General features: G+C 46.3%; 2 protein-coding genes across 21 annotated transcripts in view; one reads left to right on the top strand and one right to left on the bottom strand.

Moving 5' to 3' along the window:
• Nucleotides 1-11,960, top strand: part of LUZP1 (leucine zipper protein 1) — a 91,385-nt gene extending 79,425 nt beyond the window's left edge. For 11 of the 17 annotated variants that reach the window (XM_081574532.1, XM_081574525.1, XM_081574526.1 and 8 more), the window contains 2 exons: nucleotides 3,154-6,338; nucleotides 7,972-9,309. In XM_081574532.1, coding sequence (XP_081430658.1) covers nucleotides 3,273-6,338; nucleotides 7,972-8,127 — 3,222 coding nt within the window. In that variant the 5' untranslated portion in view covers nucleotides 3,154-3,272 and the 3' untranslated portion in view covers nucleotides 8,128-9,309. Of the gene's footprint in view, nucleotides 1-3,153; nucleotides 6,339-7,971; nucleotides 9,310-10,909 lie in introns of those variants that run through there. The other 6 variants (XM_081574537.1, XM_081574538.1, XM_081574535.1 and 3 more) reach the window with 4 other exon arrangements.
• Nucleotides 11,961-13,362: 1,402 nt separating this feature from the next.
• The window catches only part of KDM1A (lysine demethylase 1A), a 65,557-nt gene continuing 54,628 nt past the window's right edge, over nucleotides 13,363-24,291 (bottom strand). For 3 of the 4 annotated variants that reach the window (XM_081574542.1, XM_081574539.1, XM_081574541.1), the window contains 7 exons: nucleotides 23,865-23,976; nucleotides 20,103-20,235; nucleotides 18,058-18,245; nucleotides 17,555-17,669; nucleotides 15,806-15,933; nucleotides 14,996-15,142; nucleotides 13,363-13,864 (listed from right to left, as the gene is read on the bottom strand). In XM_081574542.1, the coding sequence (XP_081430668.1) occupies nucleotides 13,679-13,864; nucleotides 14,996-15,142; nucleotides 15,806-15,933; nucleotides 17,555-17,669; nucleotides 18,058-18,245; nucleotides 20,103-20,235; nucleotides 23,865-23,976 (1,009 nt within the window). In that variant the 3' untranslated portion in view covers nucleotides 13,363-13,678. Of the gene's footprint in view, nucleotides 13,865-14,995; nucleotides 15,143-15,805; nucleotides 15,934-17,554; nucleotides 17,670-18,057; nucleotides 18,246-20,102; nucleotides 20,236-23,864; nucleotides 24,022-24,291 lie in introns of all 4 variants that reach the window. The other variant, XR_014078248.1, reaches the window with a different exon arrangement.

Consider the following 24,291-nt stretch of genomic DNA (forward strand, 5'->3'; position numbering starts at 1 on the left):
GGTAATACAGGGTGGCTGGAGTTGGGCATATTCCTTCCTCCATGTAGAAAGTTACAGGCAGCTGGAGTTAGGTATTTTCCTCCCCCCAGGTCTGTTAGGTTTGGATAAGACTCCAGTAGCTATGACACTGGTTTCATATGGTTAATTTTACCCTCCTCCAGCTGGCAGCACGAGGGGATTTTTCTCCCATCTTCACTGTACATTCCACTGGTACGACTCCTGGAGGAGCAGCTCACAGTGTGGTGCATCCCTCCCCGCCTCCAAAAAAAAACCCAAGACAAACTGCCTGTTGGTTTTGACTCCCAAGGTTGTCCACACTGAGCCTCCAGCAGCTTGTCGGTGCAGTTTAGGTTTTTTTCTAGTGGTCATGTATGGATGTGAGAGTTGGACTATAAAGAAAGCTGAGCACCGAAGAATTGATGTTTTTGAACTGTGGTGCTGGAGAAGACTCTTGAGAGTCTCTTGGACTGCAAGGAGATCCAACCAGTCCATCCTAAAGGAGATCAGTCCTGAATATTCATTAGAAGGACTGATGCTGAAGCTGAGACTCCAATAATTTGGCCACCTGACACAAAGAGCTGCCTCATTTGAAAAGACCTTGATGCTGGGAAAGATTGAGGGCAGGAGGAGAAGGGGACGGCAGAGGATGAGATGGTTGGATGGCATCACCGACTCAGTGGACATGGGTTTGGGTAAACTTCGGGAGTTGGTGATGGACAGGGAGGCCTGGCGTGCTGCGGTTCATGACGTTGCAAAGAGGCGGACACGACTGAGCGACTGAACTGAACTCTGGTACTAGTTCCCATGGAGGTTTCTACTTATGCATTTATGCTCCAGTAAACTGTGATTCTCTGTATCAGCTCGTCTGTCTAACTTGGGGGAAAGCAGTTTTCTCTGAGACCTCAGTTCTCTGATGGATCTGAGAAGAGTTGTTGATGTTGTTTGTTCAGGTTTCTATTGTCAGGAAGAAGTGATGGTTTTAGAAGCTTCTTACATGCTGGGCCCCAAACTGAAAGTCTACCCTGTTTTTCTATGCTTTTTACTTCTTTTGTGCCTTAACATTTTTAAAAAATATTTTTTATTTTGGCAAAAAAATACATTAAATGTCTCATCTTAACCATTTCTAAATGTATACTTTATTAGTGTTACGTATATATTCACATTGTTGTCCAGCCAATCTCTGGAACATTTTTTATCTTGTAGAACTGAAACTTTATACCCATTGAACAAGTTCCTATTTCCTCTTTCCCTCAGCCCCTGGCAATTACCATTCTATTTCGTTTCTATGAATCTGACTATTCCAGTGAAGTCAAAGTGTTAGTTGCTTAGTCGTGTCCGGCTCTTTGGACCCCATGAACTATAGCCCACCAGGCTCTACTGTCCATGGAATTTTCCAGGCAAGAATACTGGAGTGGGTTGCCATTTCCTTCTCCAGAGAATCTTCCTGACCCAAGGACTGAACCTGGGTCTCCCTCATTGCAGGTAGATTCTCTACTGTCTGAGCCACCAGGAAAGACTTATTCCAGATACCTCATATAAGTGAAATCGTATGATATTTTGTCTTTTGTGACAGCATTATTTCACTTAGTACAGTATCCTCAAGGTGCATCCATGTTGCATGTTGTAGCGTGTGTCAGAATTTTCTTCCTTATTAAGACTGAATAATGTTTCATGGTATGTATATACATTATGTGTATCCATTCATCACTGGTACACACTTAGGTTGCTTCTCCCTTTTGGTTTTTGTGAAAAATGCTGCTGTGATCACAGGTATGGGGAATTCCCTTCTGGTCCAGTGATTGGAACTTTGTACCTTTGTGCTTCCACTGGTGAGGGCCTGGGGTTCGAACCCTGGTTGGGGAATCAACATCCTGTAAGCTATGTGGTATGGTGCCACCAAGAGGGGGGAAAAAAACCCAAAAAAACAGGTGTGCAAATATCTGAGGTCATTCTTTTGTTTTTTTGAATGTATACCCAGAAGTGGAATAGATAGATCATATGGTAATTCTACTTCTAAGTTTTTGAGGAACCATCATGTTTTTTCATATAACATTTTCCCAGCAATCATATGTCAGGGTTCCAGTTCTTCACATCTGTATATTTTTTGTTTTTGATAGTAGCCATCTTTGGATATCATCTTTGGAGAAATGTCTGTGCTTATCCTTTGCCCATTTTAAAATCAGGTTCTTTTTCGTTGTTAAGTTGTAGGAGGTCTTTATATATTCTGCTTATTAATGCCTTATCAGATATGTGATTATTATCTATTCTTAATAAGGTCTAAGGTTAGTTGTGATAGCACTGTCCTCTTCTCAGACAATAGAACATTTTTAGAAGACTTGAGTTCTTATTTCTCTCTTTATGACTTACATGTTATTATTGTTTTAGTTCCACTTTGGTTTTATCCTGTTCCTTCTCCCCAGTTCTCAGTTGATCTCTATTGTTTAACTGAATCAGTGCTTGTTCAGGTTCATTTCTTTTCTGTCTTGCATCTCATGCCTTTAGTTTCTATATTTTGAAGTATATCCGTAAATCGATCTTTCAGTGACGGTCTGTTAATAGTAAACACTTAAGGTTTTATTTTGCTCTTAGTCTCAAAAAGGATCTCTAATTGTATCTTTTTTTTTCATAGTTCCTCTGGGTATTTACTTCTAGGTTAGAGTTATTTTCTCTTAGAACTTTTTAAAGATATTATTATCATGTCTTATTATCTTCTTCTTGACACCCACTTAAAAGTTTCTGCTGAGACTCCAGTTCAGTTATTTCTTTCTTCATAGAATATTTTCCCTTTTCTCCCTCCCTACTTACTGCTTTTAAAAAGATCTTGTGGTATTGTGCTGTATCTTTAGGATGTGTAGGTGAAGATTTTATTTTTACCCTTCTTAGGTTGGGAGTTTGCTTCCTGAATATGGAACAATTGGCCATGTGAATGAGGCATTTTTCTGTGTCTTTTTGCCATGCTGCCATTGGTGGCGTTTGTTAGGGTGAAACTAGGCATCAGCCATAAAGAGCCAGTGTTTTCCTGCAGGTTTAGTCAGATTCAGTCATTCAGTAAATTTCAATACTTACCATGTTCTATGGGAACTCTTACAACTGGGAGCTGAAGTAGAGAGTTTAGATTTGCCGCCTCACATGCTTTCTGCTTTTCTTCTGTAGACAGAGAATGGTCTCCAACTGCCAGAGAAGGTTGTGGATGCCAAGAGAAAGGTAACCATTTCTCATCTCCTCGAGTGGAATTGGTTGCCTCTGGGAGCCCACATTGGCTGGCAGTAGACATGGCTGAGTTTACAAGTTACAAAGACACTGCTTCCAGCCGCCACCTGCGGTTCAAGTTACAGAGTCTAAGCCGGCGCCTTGATGAGTTGGAGGAAGCCACAAAAAACCTCCAGAAAGCAGAGGATGAGCTCCTGGACCTCCAGGACAAGGTGATTCAGGCGGAAGGCAGCAACTCCAGCATGTTAGCCGAGATTGAAGTGCTGCGCCAGCGAGTGCTGAGAATCGAAGGCAAAGATGAGGAAATCAAGAGAGCAGAGGACCTCTGTCAGCTGATGAAGGAGAAGCTTGAAGAGGAGGAAAACCTCACCCGGGAGCTGAAATCTGAGATTGAGCGGCTTCAGAAACGGATGGCGGAACTGGAGAAGCTAGAGGAGGCCTTTAGCAGGAGTAAGAATGACTGTACCCAGCTCTGTCTGAGCCTGAACGAGGAGAGAAACCTGACAAAGAAAATCTCCTCTGAGCTGGAAATGCTCCGAGTCAAAGTGAAAGAACTGGAATCTTCCGAGGACCGGCTGGATAAAACTGAGCAGAGCCTAGTGTCAGAGTTAGAAAAGCTGAGGTCACTGACTCTGAGCTTTGTAAGCGAGAGAAAGTACTTGAATGAAAAGGAGAAAGAAAACGAGAAACTGATAAAAGAGCTTACTCAAAGATTGGAGCAGAACAAAAAAATGAACCGAGATTACACCAGGAATGCTTCTAATCTTCTGGAAAGGAATGACCTGCGAATTGAGGATGGTATCTCTTCCACACTGCCGTCCAAAGAATCAAGAAGGAAGGGCGCTCTGGACTATGTAAAGCAGGCAGAGAATGAAACAAGAAACAAGTCAGAAAACGAAAAGAACCGAAATCAGGAAGACAACAAAGTAAAAGACCTTAACCAAGAGATTGAGAAACTTAAGACACAAATCAAACATTTTGAGTCTTTGGAGGAAGAGCTTAAGAAAATGAGGGCCAAAAATAACGATCTTCAGGATAATTACCTAAGTGAACAAAATAAAAACAAACTCTTAGCCAGCCAGCTGGAGGAGATAAAGCTACAAATCAAGAAACAGAAAGAGTTAGAGAACGGGGAGGTGGAGGGGGAAGATGCTTTCCTGTGCAGCAGAGGCAGGCACGAGAGGACTAAGCTTAGAGGCCATGGGAATGAGGCATCAGTGTCCAAGCACACGGTCCGGGAACTGTCCCCTCAGCATAAGCGGGAAAGGCACCGGAACAGGGAATTGGCTCTCAACAATGAAAACTACCCTCTGAGCAACAAGCAGGTTTCCTCTCCCAGCTTTACCAACAGGAGGGCAGCCAAAGCTTCCCACGCAGGGGCAAGTGCAGACAGTGGGGCTCCGGAGACACGGAGAACTGAAGATCGATTCATGTCTGGCTCCTCGCAGAGTGAAGGGAAGAAGTCCAGGGAGCAGCCGTCGGTGCTCAGCCGCTACCCACCAGCCACTCAGGAGCACAATAAGGTCTGGAAGGGCACTCCCAAGCCAGGTACTGAGAGTGGGTTGAAGGGGAAAGTAGAGAAGGCAACGCGAACATTTAGTGATAACACCCATGGATCTGTTCCCAATGACGTGTTGGGGAGAGGTGACAAGGCTTCTGACACCTCCACTGAGGCCCCCTTTGGCAAGAGGGGGCAGGTGCCTGGCAGCGGAAGTCAAACAAGTCAGGCTGCAGATGCTGGCGGTTCCAAAGCCACTGGAGCCCTGGCCACATCTCGAAGATCTTCCTCAGAGGGACTCTCTAAGGGGAAAAAGGCCGCCAGTGGCCCAGAGGCTGACACCAGTTTCCCCAGTTCCAAGACTCCACCTTTATCAAAGTATCCTTATAGCTCCAGAAGCCAAGAGAACATCCTTCAGGGCTTTTCAACCCCAGGTAAAGAAGGAGTTGAACAACCTGTAGCAGTTGTGATGGAAGACAGTAGTCAGCACCAGGCCCTGAGGTGTCGAGTCACCAAGTCCAGTGGCAGAGAGAAGCTGGACTCCGACGACGACATGGACGTGGTGTCTCTTGTTACTGCCAAGTTGGTGAACACGACCATCACTCCAGAGCCAGAGCCCATGCAGCAGCCCAACTCGAGAGAAAAGGCCAAATCCCGAGGAGCGGTTAGAGCCTCCCTGTTTGAGAACGATAAGGATGTGGGAACAGAAAATGAATCTGGGAAAGCTGTCAGAGCCTCCGCCAATGCCATGGAGCTCCCAGAGGCCAACGGCCCCGGGGCAAAGAGCCAGCGGCCCTTCAGCCCCCGAGAGGCCTTGCGGTCTAGAGCCATCATCAAACCTGTCATCATTGATAAGGATGTGAAAAAAATCATGGGAGGATCGGGAACCGAGGCCACGTTGGAAAAACAGAAATCTGCTTCCAAACCAGGGCCAAACAAAGTGACCAGCAGCATCACTATATACCCCTCGGACAGCAGCGGCCCGAGAGGCACGCCGGGCGAGGCCCCGCGGGAGAGGCACACGTCCACCAGCAACATCCAGGTCGGGCTGCCGGAGCTGGCCTCGGTGAGCAACCACGTCAGCTCCCCCTTGGAGCTCTGCATTCACAAACACGACATCACCCTGCGGCTCAGCGAAGTGGAGAGGACGGGAGATGGGTCCCCAAAGAGCAGGCCAGAAACAGTGGTCTCTCGGAGCAGCATTATAATCAAGCCTTCGGATGCCGTGGAGAGGAACAGCCCTGCACCCACAGCGGAGACAATCAGGTGGCAGAGCCACGGTGCCCCTTCAGAAGCGGGCTCCTCGGACGCCAGACACGTCACCCTGCGCAATGCCTGGAAGAGCAGGCGAGACTTGAACTCCTTACAAGACTCCCCAGGTCGAGTAGGCAAACACGTGGAGTGTCCCAACCCCTACACCCAGAGATCTTCCACAGACTGTTCAGACCTTGAACAGCCTGGCTTGTACCTTTCTGAGCAGGGCACTCGAAGGGGCAGAACCTCCGGGGATGTCCCCGAGCTCGCCTCCAGAAGGACCCAGAGCAGCCTTACCGTGTCGGAGGTGTTCACGCGGCGGAGCCGGGCAGGGGACACCGTCCCGGCCGAGGCCTGGAACCACGCGGCAGGCACGGTAGGTCCCACTTCTTCCCCTTGGCCCCCTTCTCCTCCCACCTTCCCCCTTTCCTCCTGTGCTTGCTTCTTGGCTCTCCTCTGCCCCGGCCTGTGTGACTCAGGATGATGGAGACTTTGGGGTTAGGAAACAATGGAGCAAGGACTGCGTGGTCCAGTGGACTGTTGAACATAAGGTGGACTGGGCCGTAAAGAAGAGTCAAGTGCCTTGCAGAAGGTATTTGGCAGAGAGCAGCATGAATTTCCAAAACCCGCTTTCCCAATTTGTCTTTTCCGTTTGCCTCCATATACGAAGCGTACAGGAAAGGAGGGATACGGCCTGTTCTCGCGGTATGCCGGAGCAGCCAGAGGCGCTCGGCTCCTGGCCCTGCAGAGGAGCACGCGGGCTGCTGGGAGGCGCTGGTGAAACGGGGAAGCCCCGCGCCCTCTCTGTAGGCAGCGGCAGGGCCGAGGGAGGGAGCTCTTTGGCTGCCTCAGTTTAGACCGCAGGGTTTTGCAGCCGCTGGCATGTAGGCACTGAGGAGAGCTAGGGCTTACCCCGGGCCTATGGTGATAAGCTTACGCCTCGCCGTCACTTTGTCCCTGCGTCTGTCTAGCCCGTTATCCCGCAGTCTGAGGGCAGGGCTGCTCGGCTCCATGCGGCCTGTTACTGAACCAACAGATCCAGAATCGCCCCTTACCTGAGGGTCAGAGCGGCAGGTCAGCATGTGGTGGGAAGCCCCCGGGAGTGTCTTTCAGATGTGAGTCCTGTGATGAAGAACAACATCTCCGACCCAAGATATTGTTCCCTTCTTTTAAAAGGCAGGGGGTGACTGTATTGAGTTAAAAAGCTCTGGGAGTCTTTACAGGATTCTCAATACCGGACAAAGCACTTCTCCACCCAGCGTCTCGTTCATTCTCTCCAACAGCCCTGGGGTGTGTGTGGGGGCGGCGATATTATTCCTGTGTTTTAGACACAAGGCGCCTCACCCAAGGCCACCCAGGTGAATTACTGGAAGAGCTAAGATCTGAATCCACGATTCTGATCTCTAAACCCAGTGATCGTTTACCTTGCCACCTGGACCTTCTCACTCACACTTGCATTCTCTGATCTGCATTCGCTTGGGTGGGAGGACCAACAAAAACATTCCAAAGGCAGAATTCTGCGAGGAGTGGAGAAAGTTGGATGAAGCTGAAGCTTTGGTTGTCTGAAAAATGTAGGGTGAAGGGCACGTACGGGATACGGTAGGAAAGGCAGGTGAGCCTTTGGTAGTTTGTGGGTGGGAAGTTGGGTAAGAGCTGGCCGTCTTCCTTCTCACACCTCCCTGCCTGTCCACTGAGCACATGGCTCTGACCCCGTGCAGCCCTCCAGGACTGCTGGCCCCTGTTGGGGGTACCACCTCAGAGCCCCTGCTTCCGGCCCTGTCCATCTTGGGGTTCCCCTTCAGCTGTGAGCCTCCAGTCTACCTCGGGAGCCCTGAGCAGCTCCGAGCTGGCCGTGGGAGCTTGTCTCCCGGCGTCCCCTTGACAGCTCTGCCGCGGGCTCTCTGTACCCCACCTCCCCCTGCTGGGAAGGACCACGGGGCCGGGCGTGCGGGCGTCTCGTTCCTCGCTTGGGTTGTCCTGCGCGGCTGACTTTTGTCGTGTTGGCACAGGAGGAAGGTGACGACTGCACCCTCAGCGTCTACAGACGACTGCACAACTCCCTCGAGAGGTCTGAACTGTCCATGAAGCAGGGGCTGCCGGAGCCTGGGCGCGCGCGGGCTGAGGAGCGGTTGTGGCCCACCAGGCCCTGTGCCGAGGACGACTGAGCCCGCCGGGCGAAGCCTGCTGTCTCCTCTGCACCTGCTTCTCAGCTGGTCCACCTTCCCGCCCTGTGAAGGAGCCAAGCCAGACCCCAGGCCTTGGCTGGGAGACTGGTGGAGAGCCCGGCTGTGGCTCCTTGCTTGCCAGTTGGCCAGAGGGGATCAGAAACTACACGCTGCCCATGGTCACCCGGGCCCAGCCTTCCCTGATGCATGAATTTTCTCTCCTTGTCCCTGTTCCCCAGGTAGGATGGGCCAGTCTGGCCCCCAAATGAAGAAAGACCTAGAAAACCCCTTGGATCCCCACCACACAACAGCAGCCAAATCTCTCCCCAGCTCCTCGGCGGGTTCTGTGTCGTAGGGCAACCCCTTCTGTGTGGCTAACGTTCTGATTCCTTAGTATCCTCACCGCATCCAGCTCACTCCTCGTTTGCCCAAGGGGCCTGCGCACCCACCAGCCATCACCTCCATCTAGGAGGCCTCTGTTTCTTCTTCCCCTGTGGAGTTCCTCAGACTTTTACAGCGAAAGAGATCTGGTTGCCTCTAAGGGTTAACGGAACTACCCTTTAGGTTGATGTTTCTCTGACTTGTCCCCCTGGCTGACCATTGTTTCCCGGGGGCAGAGCACACGGGTACCCTACCTACTGGAATGGCATCGTCTCTCCCCGCCAGCCCCGGCTCTCTGCTCACCTTCCAAAGGCACCAGGAAGCGCACGAGCTTCACGCGTCTCCTTCCCTGAGCACCAGCCGTGCTGCTGGCCCGGCCTGCTCCTCTCCTGTGGCTGGAGACCTCAGGCTGACTGCGTTATCTCCTCCTCTGGAATATTCCTCGACTCCACTGGGCCAGACCCAGCATCCTCTGCCTTCTAGGAAGTGCCAGCGTGAGGGAGAGTGGACAGGAAGAAGCGATTTCCCTTTAGTCGCTCCATAAAGCAATAGCTCCATGAAAAAGGCATGGACTTTGTTCCTCCTCCTGATCCCCCGTGGAGGAGGTATCGCACTTTACCAAGCTGATGCATTCCTACCAGCAGGCCCATGAGTTCTGCAAACCAACGATCGTTGTGACGACGTCATTGGAGGAAAGGTAATACATGCCCATCAAGAGCCCCAGGTTTATACAGTTCAGAATGCAGCAAACCTTTCAGGAAGCCACATAAATAAAAATTGATTATAGTTTCCTTATACCAATCCCATGGGGAAAGAACCATATATTCTTCGCACTGCTTTTTCTATAGCATTCTCTCAGTTCAAAGGCATCCCTTTTCAAAGGCTACCTTTATGAAGCCGACACTGTCCCTTCATAGTGAAAGATGGCATTGGAGTAGAAGTTGAGGAAGCTGAATTTTCTTCCCTCCTATGTGACCTTGGGCAAATCATTGTCCTCTTGGGGCCTCAGTTTCCCTATCTATAAAATTAGTTGTTTAAAATGGATGGTCTCTAAGGGTCCTAAACCTTGCATTTTAAGTTTTGTTTCCACTCTGTAGGGGGTAATTCTCACTGTTGGAAGGTATTGTCCAAATGGGTTTACCTGTGTCCTTCCCATTGCCTTTGTTTTTCTGGGCCTTATTCTTTCCAGTTTCCCATGTTTTAATGTCAAGAGGATGAACTCAGAGAAGTTACCTTGGCCTTGTTTTTCCAGTCTGTAAAATGGAAGGTTCGATTAGATGGTCTCTGTGGCCCTTCTCAACACCAACCTTGCCTAGTGCTGCACAGCAGGCCACGTGCTTTCCATGACACAAGTTGGTGTATCTCCAGTTCTAGTGCTTCTCGAATCTTCTCTGCCTCCACTCAGGGTGGGAACCAGCATTCACCCCTCTCTTGTCTGCATCAGGTTTGGCGATCCTGGAGGAGGCTTGGGGAGCACCTACCTGACTTTCATGGCCAGGAGTGTTTTGCTCATACTTCCATTTCCCGGAGTTTTGCCAATCTAAGGGTTGTAATGTGGTTTGCCTTTTCTCATCGCTGCCTCAGATTCTCAAGATGCTGTTTTTAGAATCTCTTCCTGCTGCTTTTCCTGGCTCAAGACTGCAACCCCTCACTTGTAGCCTCCCTGCCATTCTTCACTGGTCAGCAACCCTGAGAGTCCACAGGAAGCAGACCTCTGTGGTAGTCAACTGAGACTATAGGAAGTTAGGTCTGTGGCTCTTTGCGGGTGGACACAGGGGCCAGACCATGCCTACAAAGGTCTCGCCAATAATTCTTGTCTAAAATTTTGGGCGTTTGGAGCCCTGGATTCTGGTGCTGTAGCTCCTGGTGCCAAAGTCTGGATCTTTCCACAGTTCAGCAGCACCAGCATCTGCCACCGCCCAGAATGCTCTGTAGCAGAGGGACAGCTGTGGTGCCCTCTTGCTGGGGCTGCTGACTTAACTCTGAGTGCAATAGGGTTTGATTGTACAGTTATTTCAGGATATTGTTTCCTTCTTCTGCACACTTTCTAGAGCCCGCTGTAAAATAGATTTTATTTTTAAACGTCCTCAACATTGCAGAAAATACTATTTGTAATAGCAAGTGAAGGCTAGAGACACAGTTCCCCTGGGCTTCAAATGGCTGGCAAGGCTGGCTCTCAAATTCCAAAGTTGGAAGGCCCGTTTCCGAAAAGCAATCTAGGTGTGACTGTCTGGCCCCAGACCTCACCATCAGAGGTCCTGGAGGAAACTTCCAAATGGGAGACCTAGTAGTTGAATAATTGTCTTATCAAGCCAAATATTCCCACTGTCCCAGCCCACACACCCAGTTTTTATGACCAGCCTCTTCCACAGCCTGGCTCCAACTCGGACTTTCCTGGCAGGTGTGTGGTTGTGAGAGGGCTCCTAGGAGGGTCGGGGAACCTGGCCCTCTAAGAGCTGCTCGGCTGGAAGAAGGGGCGCTGGAGGCAGAGCTGGCTACACATGAGGAGCTGGTCTCCACCACCTGCTGCCGCCTGTCTCGCCACTTGTGACACTCAAAACAACCAGAGAAAGGAAGGATGGGGATGGTGGACAAAGAAGCCGTTGCTGTTTTGCTTTTGTGTGGCAAGGAAACAGTTACAGGGTGGGTCAAAGGGATCTGCAGTGGGGCCAAGGACTCCAACCTCAGCCACAGGCGAGCTTGCACATAACTCATCCCCCTTTCATGGGGGTGGGGGCGTCTGTACTGATCTTGGACTTGTCATCTTGGGCAGTTTTACTTTTATATTCAGTGGGTTAGTGCCAAGTGCTCCCACTTTCCAGGAAAGGACTGGGGATCCCATCTCTGGGTCCCCAGCTGCCTTTGTTGGTGTGGGCTTACTATTACTCTGACAAGACTGCTTTGGAAGAGCTGCTTTTAGGGATTACCTTTTAAATACCCCAGGTTGGGAACAGGGTTCTCGTCACAGCCTCACAACCAAGATCAGAGGAAAGGGGCCCTATTTTCCTGCTGCTTCACAGCTCAGAACATGTACTGAATGGAATGTATTTTTAAGAGAATAAAGTCTATTTTTTTTTTTTTTTTTGTATTTTAAAGATTGGGAGGGCTAGGGAAGTAGCCCTCAAATAAACTGTTGTTACCTTATAGGCCCCCTCGCTGGGGACACATGAGTGTGTCCGTCTACACCTACTTGCTCAGGCAGGTCCTCTGGCCACTCCCTTGCCCCTTGGAGGCTGGGTGCAGCAGCTTCTCTTACATTCCTGCTCCAAGCACGGGACCAAGGAGGCCAGACCCTGTTGCTGGAAACCAGGGCAAAGCCATGAGCAGTGACTCAGGGCTCCTGGGGTGCATGTGTATAGTGGAAGCTGCCTGTCTGCATGTATCCTCTGGCTCTAACGCGGTCTGTTGGCTCTGCAGCACAATATGTAACCAATAAAGCTCCCTAGTTTCCACGTGCTGTGTGTGAGTGTGGGTCAGTGATGCCATTTTCCTTGATGTCATCTCTGTGTACAGCTGTTGCTATGCGTTGGTACAGCTAGTATTGCTGAAAATACTCAGCCAATTACAGATGTCATTAAGGATTGGAAACATAGCTGAGGCTATGGACCTTTCCTCAGACTCATGTAAGTGGAGTTAGAATCATAAAGCAGTTATTTCATTGCTGCATTTTACTTTTAGGCTTATTTGTCATCAGATACACACAAAACAATCATCTGTATCTCCCAGGCTGCCTATGTCATTAAATAACACAAACTCTTTAAAGAGCACATATCACTACATCAGACACCTAAGCCCCTGAGGTAACAAATGTTCATGGCAAAGCTAGGGTTCAAATATAGGTTGTATTCCAAAGTCCGTCCACTTTGTACTTCTCACCCTCACGTCATGGTTACACCACTTGTCCTAATCCTGGTGTGCAAATATTCCCCGTGGTTGTCATTCATTCCAACTAGGGAAATGCCCTCTCCATCTCCACCTTCTAGTCGGACTATAATGTTCTTCAATCTTACTAAGGATAAAAGCTCATTTAAACTATTTTTAGGAAAGAACTGACTAACAGGAATAAAATCCAATTTATTGAAGCAGATTATGTACCTACACTTAACGGTAACATAGTCTGTTAGGAGCCCTTTGGAAGAAACGGGTGCTGTTCCTTTTTTTTTGTAAAAACGTTTTAACCTCACATGGCGAAGACAACTTTGCAAGTGTGACTAAGCATTTTGACATATGAGAGGTGATCTGGGTGGGCCTTAAATGAAATCAGAAGTATCCTTATAAGAGGGAGACCAGAACAAGATAGGGTGATGATGGAAGCAGAGACTGGGATAATGGGTTTTTAAGATGAGAAAGGGGCCACAAGCTAAGGAATAGTCACTAGAAGCTGAAGGAGCAAGGAGATGGAATATTCTGACAGAGTCTGTGTAGCTGTTATCTAAACCCTTGATCTCCTTAAACTTCTGTATCAGTACCTTGGAGAAGTGGAAAGTTAGCATGTACCCATGGGAGGGAATCTTGGGGAATAGGTCTGCCAGAGGCCCGCCCAAACTTTGTGTCAAGGCTTGTGTTTTACCTTGAAGATTCATTCAGCTTCCTAACACCCATATGCATGACCTGCAGGTTCATACCCCTGGCACATAGTCACCCCCCAGTCCTGGTGGCGGGCAAGTCTAGCCCCACAGACAAGGAAGCACTTTGCTTCTGTGTGAAACCCCTCAGTCCTGTCTTCTCATCGCACCAAACCATTTTCTCCTTTATCTCATTTAAACATGGATAAACCTGGCATTTTCAAAGGAGTAACACCCCTGCTTTATATAGAACTCTAATCCCAAGGGGAAACAAAAAAATCAGCCCTGATTTTCTATGAAGTTTTATTCTCAAAATATAAAAAAACCACCACAGACAAAGAGACTAAGACGTTCTCTCCCGGTATTTGCTTCCCTCAGTCCTAATGAAGAACAGACTCTCATACTAATGGAACAAGTGCCTCCCTGGCTCTAATTCACTTAGAGGCAACCTCCTCAGCCACCTGACCATCGTGGGCTTTGCTTTAGCAGTTGAGCTGCAGCCCAGATGCGGGGTGAGTTCCTCAGTGGAATCTATATTGCTACAAGAGCTTCACTTATGCAGCAGAAGACACGCAATCGGCTTCTTCCCTCAAAACACATCTGTCTCACATGCTCGGGGACTGCTGTGCAGGGACGCCGGGTGTCGCCTGGCGAGGCAGGGTGTACATGGCCCCCAAGAACTGGTCTGCAATTCTTCCTGCTTCTCGCAGCCCACTCAGCAGAGCACCATGGACCGTGGCTGGGTAGTTTCGGATTGTATGTTCTCCAGCAAAGAAGAGTCGTGGAATAGGCTATTTCAGGAAAAAAATTAGAGAAAATCAGCAGGCTGCAAATATGCCTTATTATTGCATCTGAACTGCCAAACTCCTGTTGGCCTTTGAAGGCTCACTACCTCCATTCCATTACTGGTCCATCATCCTACCAAGGAGAAGGCAATGGCACCCCACTCCAGTACTCTTGCCTGGAAAATCCCATGGATGGAGGAGCCTGGTAGGCTGCAGTCCATGGGGTCGCAAAGAGTCGGACACGACTGAGTGACTTCACTTTCACTTTTCCTTTCATGCACTGGAGAAGGAAATGGCAACCCACTCCAGTGTTCTTGCCTGGAGAATCCTAGGGACGGCGGAGCCTGGTGGGCTGCCGTCTGTGGGGTCGCACAGAGTCGGACACGACTGAGGTGACTTAGCAGCAGCAGCATCCTACCAAAAAGGGTCTCTCCCTTATTAGCAGGCAACTCCCTAAAGCACACAGAAGTAGAAACGGGGCAATAAAACTCAGTGCAGCCTTAGTTCTAGGGTGATGTTTAACTGCACCTGGGCCTATTTACCAGTTTAATTCTGGGGAATACCCAGTTCTAGACCTTCCTTTGCCTGACGTAGCATGTACTGGGGGCGTGGTGTCCTGATGACTATGAACCACAGAGAACACAGTACTTGTTCTTATTCTGGGACACTGGCCTCAGTTTAGAGCAGACCTCACTGACCACAGGATTCTGGGAAACCATGACTGCCCATAAAGACCTCAGGTTATTTCTCAGGGGCATTTCTGGGATGCTGCAACAATCCTATGAGCCAGTACAAAATGGGGCACAATTAAAGATTAAAACACACACACAATCTGAAGAAGGAAAAAGTAACTGGCTTATGCTTTGGACTCTTCCATTCTGAACACAGACTAGACTGACAAAGCCAATATGAAAACAAATCAGACGCACATAATATTTCTCCTCCCTTTCCCTCTGCTCTTGATTATCTGAAAGGGTTCGAGAACAGATTAAAAATCTGAAGAAAACCTTTTAAAAAAATTAAAATATAAAAAAACAAAAGAAACCCAACCGAACTAATAGCACTGTTTTTACCCTGAAATCCTGGGATACTGGCCTATTTCCAAATAAGCTCAGGTACAGTCTGCCAGATTCTCACCTGGGGGGCACCTGGAATTGAGGGGCCAGGAGTGATTGGCTGAGCCATTAAGTCATAGTCATTTCCAGACGATCCTGCGGCTACATAGGAATAGGAGCCTCGGGCCCAGGGATCAGCACGCCAGCGAGACACCACAGTTTCCTTGGGCTAAAGAAAAAATATGAGTGGAAGTTATTACTGGACACCAAGGATAAATCATGCATTTCTGAAAGGCAGAAAGGCTGTGATGGGTTGAGTGAGTGCTGGCCAAGTGATGAATGCTGCTTCTCTCAAACAAAACACAGATGCTTCTCAGGCTGCAAGGGGGTTCCAGGTGCCTTCACTATGAATCCAGAGATCTACCTAGGACTTGACCTGTATTCCCTTTTGATTTTAAAATTCACATGAAGCATTAATATGCCTTATCTCAAAGGAATCATAGAGTGTTTCAATGGACCTAAAGAAAGAATAATAGAAAAAAAGTATTAAGATAATCTCTTAAAACTTCCTTAAGGCAGTTTGGCCACTTTATCTAAAAGGTGGTTGGGGGAGTTGGGGGGCAGGCGAGGGGTGTGATTTCACACACAGAGACAACAGACAACACAAGTGAACAAAGGCAGCAAATAGCCTTCTCGATCCCCTGGACCATGCACTGGGGGCTTCTCTCAAAACTATATACTTGGGGCATGAACTCTAAACAGTAAACCCAGCACAAACTCGATTCTGGCTGAAACTGCCCTGAAGAATCTATGCTAAGACTGGAGATCCCGTCAAACCCTGCTGTAGTCTTACGGCCCCAGATCCCTGCCTGCCCCCGCCCCGTTTACTCACCTGGGGCACTGCACTGCTGCCAAAAATCCCCTTGAGGATGGCCAGGCATCGGCCAACAATCACGTCATCACTTATGTTTTCCATGATGCCAGCAGCTTCTCCTGCCACGAGCGCCAACAGTATTGGAGCTGAAGAAACAAAGGACAATTCCAGAGTCCTACAGACTTTTTTCAAGTACTCCCTTATCAGGTCCCGCATTATTCTTGGCTGTTTGAAATCTGATGGCCAACAGACTAGATATGCATCACTCATGCTAGATATGTTTCTGAACTAGCAACTTGAATCCTGTCCCCCGAAACCATAGTAAGTGAAATGTGACTCATGTACTTCACTGCATATAACCTGTCAGAATATAGAAGTCCTGAAGATACCACTTCAGACCCTGCTAACAAGTGTCCCTTTATTTAGGCACAGAATTCTTCAAGACATCTCCATGACCAGGGCTGCAGCCTCTTAGCTGTCATCCGAGGCCCTTCCATACTCACCATTACCTTCCCTCGCCCATTTCATGGCCCTGTGTGCAACAGGCTATTGTGACAGGCACAGTATTAGATGCTGGGGATATAAAAACTAAAGACTATATACCCCAAAGAGCAACACAAAAATCAGATACATAATTACGAACTATGATAAAAGCTACGAAAACACAGACTGGAGAGACAAGAACACAGGATATAATTTGTATTTGAGGCAGTGGGGACAGAAGCATCCTGGAAAATCTCTCTGAAAAAGGTCATTTAGGTCAAGACTGAGGGCTGGGTAGAGTATGCCAGGTTGGCAAGAAAGAAAAGGAGAAAAACAAAAGCACCCCAGGCCCCAGGACAATGCAGAGGCCCCAGGACAATGCAGAAGCAGCATTTCAGGGCTCCAGGAGAGCAGACAAGTGTGCCTGGAGGCTGGGGAAGGGATGGACAATGAGGAAGCTGATAGAAAAGGGTTAGATTAATTACCCTTCATGCTGGCCATGAAAATGAAAACCATCAAAAGAAAGAAGCGAGGATAGCAGTCAGTGGTTACTGGTGATTGGACAGGTATGCACAGGTAAGAGCGGCTTGGACGGGGAGGTGGGCACTGCGAAAAGGAAACACGCCTGAGAGAGTGAGTGAGGCTGGCACTGACAGGTCGGGATGGCCTGGATGGGGAAAGAGAGCACTCAGCGGTCGTTGGAAGCACCGCGCCCAGGGAGCAAATGAAGGAAGAAGGATGGCCACGTGCAGGCTGCTTCGGTATTGGGCAGTGAGCAGTGATGGCAAGAACCAGGGTGGCAGTCAAACTGGTTGATCGATGTGTCTGCACTGTCAAGGCCAGGCCTCCTGAAACTGCCGCACAGAATGTCTTACACCTTTCTTAGAATGATGTAGTATCTAAATATACTTTTCTTTTTTTAAAAAAAGTTCTATATAAAACTAAGAGCAACCCAATTACATGAGAATATAAAACAAGAAGTGACCCAAGATTCAGGGATAGGTCAGATACAAGAGTCTGAGAATGAGGAATTCGAGTTTTCCTTTCCCGGAAGCTTTCCTGGGCCTGACGGCTGGCTGAGTGGATTTCTCCGTCACATGTTTTCTTCTGCAGCGCCCTGGGCTCGCACTCTGTCACGCTCTCCTTGCTGCCCGTTCTGAGGCTGCCTGCCTCCTTACTATATATATTTCCCACTAAGTTGTGTGCTCTGTGAGGGCAAGTATAATATCACTAATTCTCTATTCTATAAGGATGTGAAGAAGATTAAAACTAGAAAGCAGTTACCTTTATAGAGGTTCCAGAAGAGGAAGAGTTCACCCCTGCTTGCGGTCGTACTGCCAACATGGCCAAACAAATTGACACTTGGGTCCCAGAATACCCGGTCAAAACATAACACAACCTGTCGTAAAAGAGAAGCACATGAGCTGGTGACGGAACTCGGAGAACACGGCTTTAGGCACAGCTGTGTCTTCTTCCTCAGAAAGTTTCCTCTAATCTACTCTCAATACAAGTTTAGAAATCCCTGTTATAGATGAACTACTCAGGAGGACCTTTAGCGCTTTCTTTTTCTAGGCCTGGGTTTGAGAAGTGACCCCAGAAGATAGTCCTCGTGGATACTTCATATATAATTAGGAACTAAAGGGAATGAACGGACAACCCTCACCCTGACATCAGAGTTTAGAGCACAACAAAATGTTAAAAACGCAGCTCTCTCCCCTCGCTGAGTGAAGGGCAGTCAGACTGTACTTGTGCACTGGGAATGTGCAGAGGTGCCCAGGGCAGGTTACCTTGTTAAGGTTGCCAAATCCCATCCTTTGGACTGCAGATGTCTTCCACTCAGGAAGAGGTGGCACAAACTGAACAGCTGGTGGCTGCTGCTTCAACACACCCAAGGGAAGGGTACAGAGAACCGCATCACATTTATAAATAAAGGTCTGGCTTGTGGAGCGGGTATTCACAGCTATCACTTCACATCCTAGAGAGGTTGGAGGGAAAAGGCTTTACCGGTGATAAGGAAGATGCTGACAAGGGCACTGAACATTTAGTGCACGGCAGGATCCACATGCTGTCTCAGGTGATTCTTACTACCTGTCTGTGAAATCAGTTCTACTCACTTTTTACGAAAGAAAACTGAGGCAGAAGTGAAGTAACCTGTCTGCAGCCATATAGGTAACAAGTGCCAGGATTCAAACCCAACAGTCAACTTCAGAGTCCTCCAACTTCACCACCATACCACCCCACACCTTCCTGATTGATACCCTAGGGCTCTTCTGTACTAAGAAGACCTTATCATTTACCAAAGTTTTGTGAATTTAGACCAAAATTAAGAGTAAGATGCCTACTCCAATAGCAGCACTACCTCTCACTGCGGTTAAGGAGCCCATGAGGACCAAGAAGCAAATGGTGCCAGAAGACAGAAGACTGCTGTGCAGGTCTAGGGGATGCAGCCTGCAGCCACAGAGCACGCTATTCTTGAGATGCGCCAGGATGTGAGTGAGCTCAAAGCTGACCACAGAAAAGGTACTGTAAGTCGATTAATGTGATTTTCTCTCAACTGTGTTCAATTTTGTCCTCAATGAATACCTCTTCACATAATTTACAAAAAATATACAAACAGCTCTCAAAATAAGAATAAGCGCTCCATACATGCCCATTTTCTGTGGCTGCAGAATTAAGGAAAATGACACAAAAAGCTAGTTTCACTGTTCTCCACCTGCCTACAAGTGGCTATTTAAAGGCTGCAGATCTTAACACCATCAGCTACAAGCTGCTTCTGAAGGGAAAATTAAATGGAAAATTGTTTCATTTGTTTAAAAAAAAAAAAAATCTGTGGTGATCTTAGCAACTCTAGAAAAGGGGCCATGGAGGGCAAGATTGGTGGCCACATCTCCACTTGTCATGAGAGTCTGTACAGAGGGGGTCAACCAGCTTTTGTAAGGTGTTCAAGTAGATTCCAAAGATGGTTGGAATGACAGGTTCTCTGCACTCCACATGAAATGTATCCTGAAAGCAGCAAAAATGAGCACAGAGACCACTGGGCAATTCAGTCTCTGAGGTCAACCTATCAGCAAAACTGCTCCCCAAACGAGAAACCAGCCTAAGCAGTTAGCCCACCTGAACAGGAAAAGCCAAAGCCAAAGATGCAGATGGTAAAATACAACAAGTGGATCTCAATGGAACCGAGGGGACCAATTTCTGATATTTAAGAATCTACTTAGCAAAATTAGATCCAAACTCACTGGATCTAAATACCAAACTAATTCAGTCAATCTTAAAGGAAATCAACCCTAAATATTCATCAGAAGGACTGATGCTAAAGCTTCTGAAGCTCCAATACTTTGGCCAACTGATGTAAAGAGCTGACTCACTGGAAAAGACCCTGATGATGGGAAAGATTGAGGGCAAAAGGAGAAAAGGGTGGCAGAGGATGAGATGGTTAGGTAGCATCATTGACTCAATGGCCATGACCTTGAGCAGACTCCAGGAGATAGTGGACAGGGAAGCCTGGAATGCTACAGTCCCTGGGGCCGCAAACAGATATGACTTAGCAACTGAACAACAGTAACAAACAAATTCGTGCTAACTAATAATTCATTCAAACTGGAGACTCTGAAAATTGCCCCAATTTTCTGGTTTGTACTATGATGGGGTCAGAACCTCTAAAGGCTCTATTGGCTCAATACTTTTGTAAATGAAAAATCTTTAATTCAAGAATCATAGTTTATAAGACATTCTATCAGGAAATGTAACTAATATTTTTTCAGTAGGTCAAACTCAACCAATCAGTACTGTATTTCAGAGTAAGAGATTTATCTTACTAGTAAAGACGTACCTGAAGCTGTGTAGCGAACCTGCCGAACTGCAGTATTCAGTTTAATGTCCAGGCCTTCTGCTAAAGCCACAGGCACGCATGAGTAGCCATTCCTCACTGTCAGGTGGCTGCCAGTAAACTCAAAGTCATCGTCCTAAAGAGGACAGAAAAGGGCATGCTTTCACACTTTCTTGGTCTAACTGATGTCATTTATACTGAGTCCTATAAAATAACACTGAAAAAACATAAGCTTGTGAAAAGTCAGTATTCTAAGACAGAAATTAAAGGACAATCCCTCAGTCTTCAACTACAGCTGCTCCAGGAAACTGAAGGGAAAAGGAAAAAAAAGCCAAAATGTCTCTTAGGGCTAACTCTGGGCAGTGAAATTAGGGCAGTTTCTTTTTTCCTGAGACAGACGTGCTAACATCAAAGCCCTATACCACCAAGCTCAGACTGCCCCTAGAGGGCAGGAGAGGGAAGAAAGCTGATTCAGTGAATTCAGATGATTAGCTACCACAACAGTTTCTGGCTTTTGCCTGCACTACAGATTTGGCAGGACATCAGGATCATCATCCTAATTACATTTTCTGCTACATAAGAGCAAAATCAGTTTTCATGCCCTAAACCTACAAGTTTTAAAGTCGGGGAAAACTTCCAAAACTAAAGTTGTTCAAACTAGATGAAGGCAATATAAGATTATAAAGACTCGTCCAAGATAATCCGTAGAGTGAAGAAGTCAAGATTTGGCCTGGAAGAATTCCCAAAATGATTTCATGTCTCTGAATTTACTGAAAAATCTTCCAAACAGAAAAACGGTTGAAGGCTATTTGATATTTCTAATTTCATTAAACTTCTGGGAAAAACATACCACAATTCTTAGGAATTAGATAAAAATATATTGGGTTGGCAGCAGAACACTCAGTACTTAAGTAACTGACTCATCTGTTCTCCATATGGATCATCACCTCATTCAAACTTGAAACGACTATATGTAGAAACTTCAAATGATAGATCAATGACTAGGATAGGAGTAATTCAGTATTTACATGAAAAACCATAAGGAAACTGGAAATTCTGCAAGATATGTACCACTAACAAGTCCAATCCTTACCATCACTCAAATTCTAAAGAATACGAGACATGATCTAAAGATGAGGAAGTCAAAATAATTTTACTAGGAAAATGCATAATAAAAATGAAAATATGTAAGTAAAATATAATATTTACTCCTGTACAATCTTATTGGTTCATTAACATCTAAGAAATGCTGTAGTTGTCACAAGTTCAAGAGTAAATCACACTGAAAACACCTAAAAATAACATAACAAAAGATGTGTAAGACTGGTACACCAAGAATTATAAAATATTGCTGAGATAAATTAAAGAAAACCTAAATAAATGGAGAGATATACCACGTTCAAGGATTTGAAGAGTCACTATTGTTAAGATGACAATCATAGAAGATAATTTTTGTAGAAACTGATTAGCTGGTTCTAAAATTTTATAGACATGTCAAGTTAAAACAAATGCACAATTAGAGTTGCAGGTTTTATCTGAGGGGATTATAGTCAGGGAGGCAGCATTTCAGACAGCTCTGAGCATCTGCTCCAGAGAGGCAGGGGAGCCAGCACACACTGATTTTGGTAACTGGGAAGCACAGGCAATCAAAGCACATATTTTTGCAGAAGGTCACTGCTGGTCTCGTTACTGGGAGTCCCAAGAAGCAGACGTCACCATGAAGGATTTTAGTGCTCTTCTAGATACGAGGAGATACGTGTGTGTGTGTGTGTGTGTGTGTGTGTGTGTGTGTGTGTGTGTGTGTGTGTGTGTGTGTGTGTGTGTGTGTGTGTGTGTGTGTGTGTGTGTGTGTGTGTGTGTGTGTGTGTGTGTGTACATGCTCAGTCGTACGAGGAGATACAAGTGTGTGTGTGTGTGTGTGTGTGTGTACATGCTCAGTCGTACGAGGAGATACAAGTGTGTGTGTGTACATGCTCAGTCGTGTCTGACTCTCTAGGACCTCACAGACTGTAGCCTGCCAGTCTCCTCTGTCCATGGGATTTTCCTGGCAAGAATACTGGAGTGGGTTACCATTTCCTCCTCCAGGGAACCTTCCTGACCCAGGGATCGAACCCGCATCTACTGTGTCACCTGCATTGGCAGGCAGACTCTTTAGCTCTGAGCCATCTGAAAATCCCAGAGACAGAAGGGATAGGCTAATAAAATCAGCTCTGGAAAATAACTATCTGAAGACCTGTTCTGCCAGCTTTTCCCAGAGCACAGAAGGCCTCATTTCTGCTCTCTGCCCTAAACTCCTTTCAGAGGGTGTTGAAAATTAGCTGTAGCAGCACATGATTTAATCCCTGTAGAGGCAGATGGCAAGGGCCAATTTGTAGTTGAGAGATCTGAACTAGTCAAAACACTTTCAAAAAAAGAACAAAGGTGAAGAACTTATACTACTTGATTTCAAAATGTCCTATAAAGCAACCATAATCAGGACAGTGTGACAGCGGCATGTCGAGACAGGTGTTGAATGGAAGAATGCATTTTCAACAAATGCAACAGATGAAGGAAAAAGATGGTGCTAGACTAATGAGATAACCACACCGAAACTATGAACTGCCCTCACCTCTCACTATATACACAACTAACTGAAAATAGAAAATCCCTGCACTCCTGGTTTAGACAGATTTTTCAGGATACAAAACGCACAAAGCCTGAAAGAAAGAGCCGACGAACAGGACTTTATAAAATTAAAACATTTCTCTCAAAGACATCACTTAGAAAAGGAAAATGCAAGCTGCAGACTGGAACAAAGAATTTTCAAACCATAAACCTGACAAAAGAATTATATCCAGGATTTGAAGAACAAAATGAACTCTTACAAGAGAACAACCAACTAGATTTTTTAAAAGTAGGCTAGAGATCTGACAGCCTTTTCAGCAAATAACTGACATATGAATGGCCAATAAGCACATGAAAAGATGCTTTACTTTACTGGTCATCACAGAAGTGCAAATTAAAACCACAGTGGAAAATTACTAACCAACCATTAAAACAGTTAAAAAATTTAAAGCTGGCAGAGTATCAAGTGCTGGTGAGGGTGTGGAACAACAGAACTTGCCTATATTACTGATGAGAATGTAGTTTGGAAAACACTTTAAAAATCTACTTCCCACAGTAACGATTTTATTTCTAGATATTTACCCAAGAGAAAGACATGAATGTTCACAGTAGCTTTAATTATTTATAGCCAAAAACAAAACAACCTAAATCTCCATCAATGTACCAGTGAATGGATACATTCTGTGGCATATCCATACAATGGATATGAATATCACTAAACAACAAAAGGAACAAACTACTGATACATACAAAAACAACGAATTTCAAAATGAAAAGTCACACACAAAAGGCTATGGATGGTACAATTATGTCCTGTATGGTTCAATTTACATGTAATTCTAGGAAAAGCAAGACTACAACGATAAGAAAGCAAATCGGTGGTTGTGCAGGGCCAGGAGCTGAAGGGCTGCGGACTGATTGCAAAGGGGCAAGAGAGAACTTTTCAGGATGACAGAAACGTTCTACATCTTAAATGTGGTGGTGGTTCATAATTATGTAAGTTTGGCAAAATATCAAACTGCTCACTTGAAATAGGTTTTATTGTATATACATTATAACTAAATAAAGCTGTTTAAAAACACATACAGAGAAATTAACAGTTTCTCTTAGGAGCCCTCTCAGAGACATGTGCAACAAAATACAGGACAGAGGCATTCTTACCTGATCCCAGTGCTTAAGGGAGAGTGTGGAGAGAGGTGTGGCATTAGCGAACTCAAGATTGGCAAAATGCCAGTCAAGTATCTGTCTGTCTCTTGATGAGAGATATACATCACTGCAGAATGAGAACAAAGGAGCTCAAGGTTACTAAAGGGCATTACTACCATTCTCAATGGGCTGATGTCGATGATTTCAGTGGGACTACGCCTTATGTGAAGAAATTCTAAGTCAAAAAACAGGATCTCATCTGTCTTATTAAACCCTTTATTGCCAGTGCCTAGGAGCAATGCCAAGCTTCCTACATAAAGCAAAGGCCTAACTGTAATTTGGATAAAAAAATTAGTTTGGAAAAAAAAGTCTTCTTTATACTATTTACCTTGCATTATAAAAGCTTACTTGTATCAATTTTTTGTTTGTTTTATATTGTGAA

This window comes from Giraffa tippelskirchi, chromosome 3, assembly GCF_054371585.1.
Source record: "Giraffa tippelskirchi isolate mGirTip1 chromosome 3, T2T-mGirTip1v1.2.pri, whole genome shotgun sequence".
NCBI classification, from domain to species: domain Eukaryota; kingdom Metazoa; phylum Chordata; class Mammalia; order Artiodactyla; family Giraffidae; genus Giraffa; species Giraffa tippelskirchi.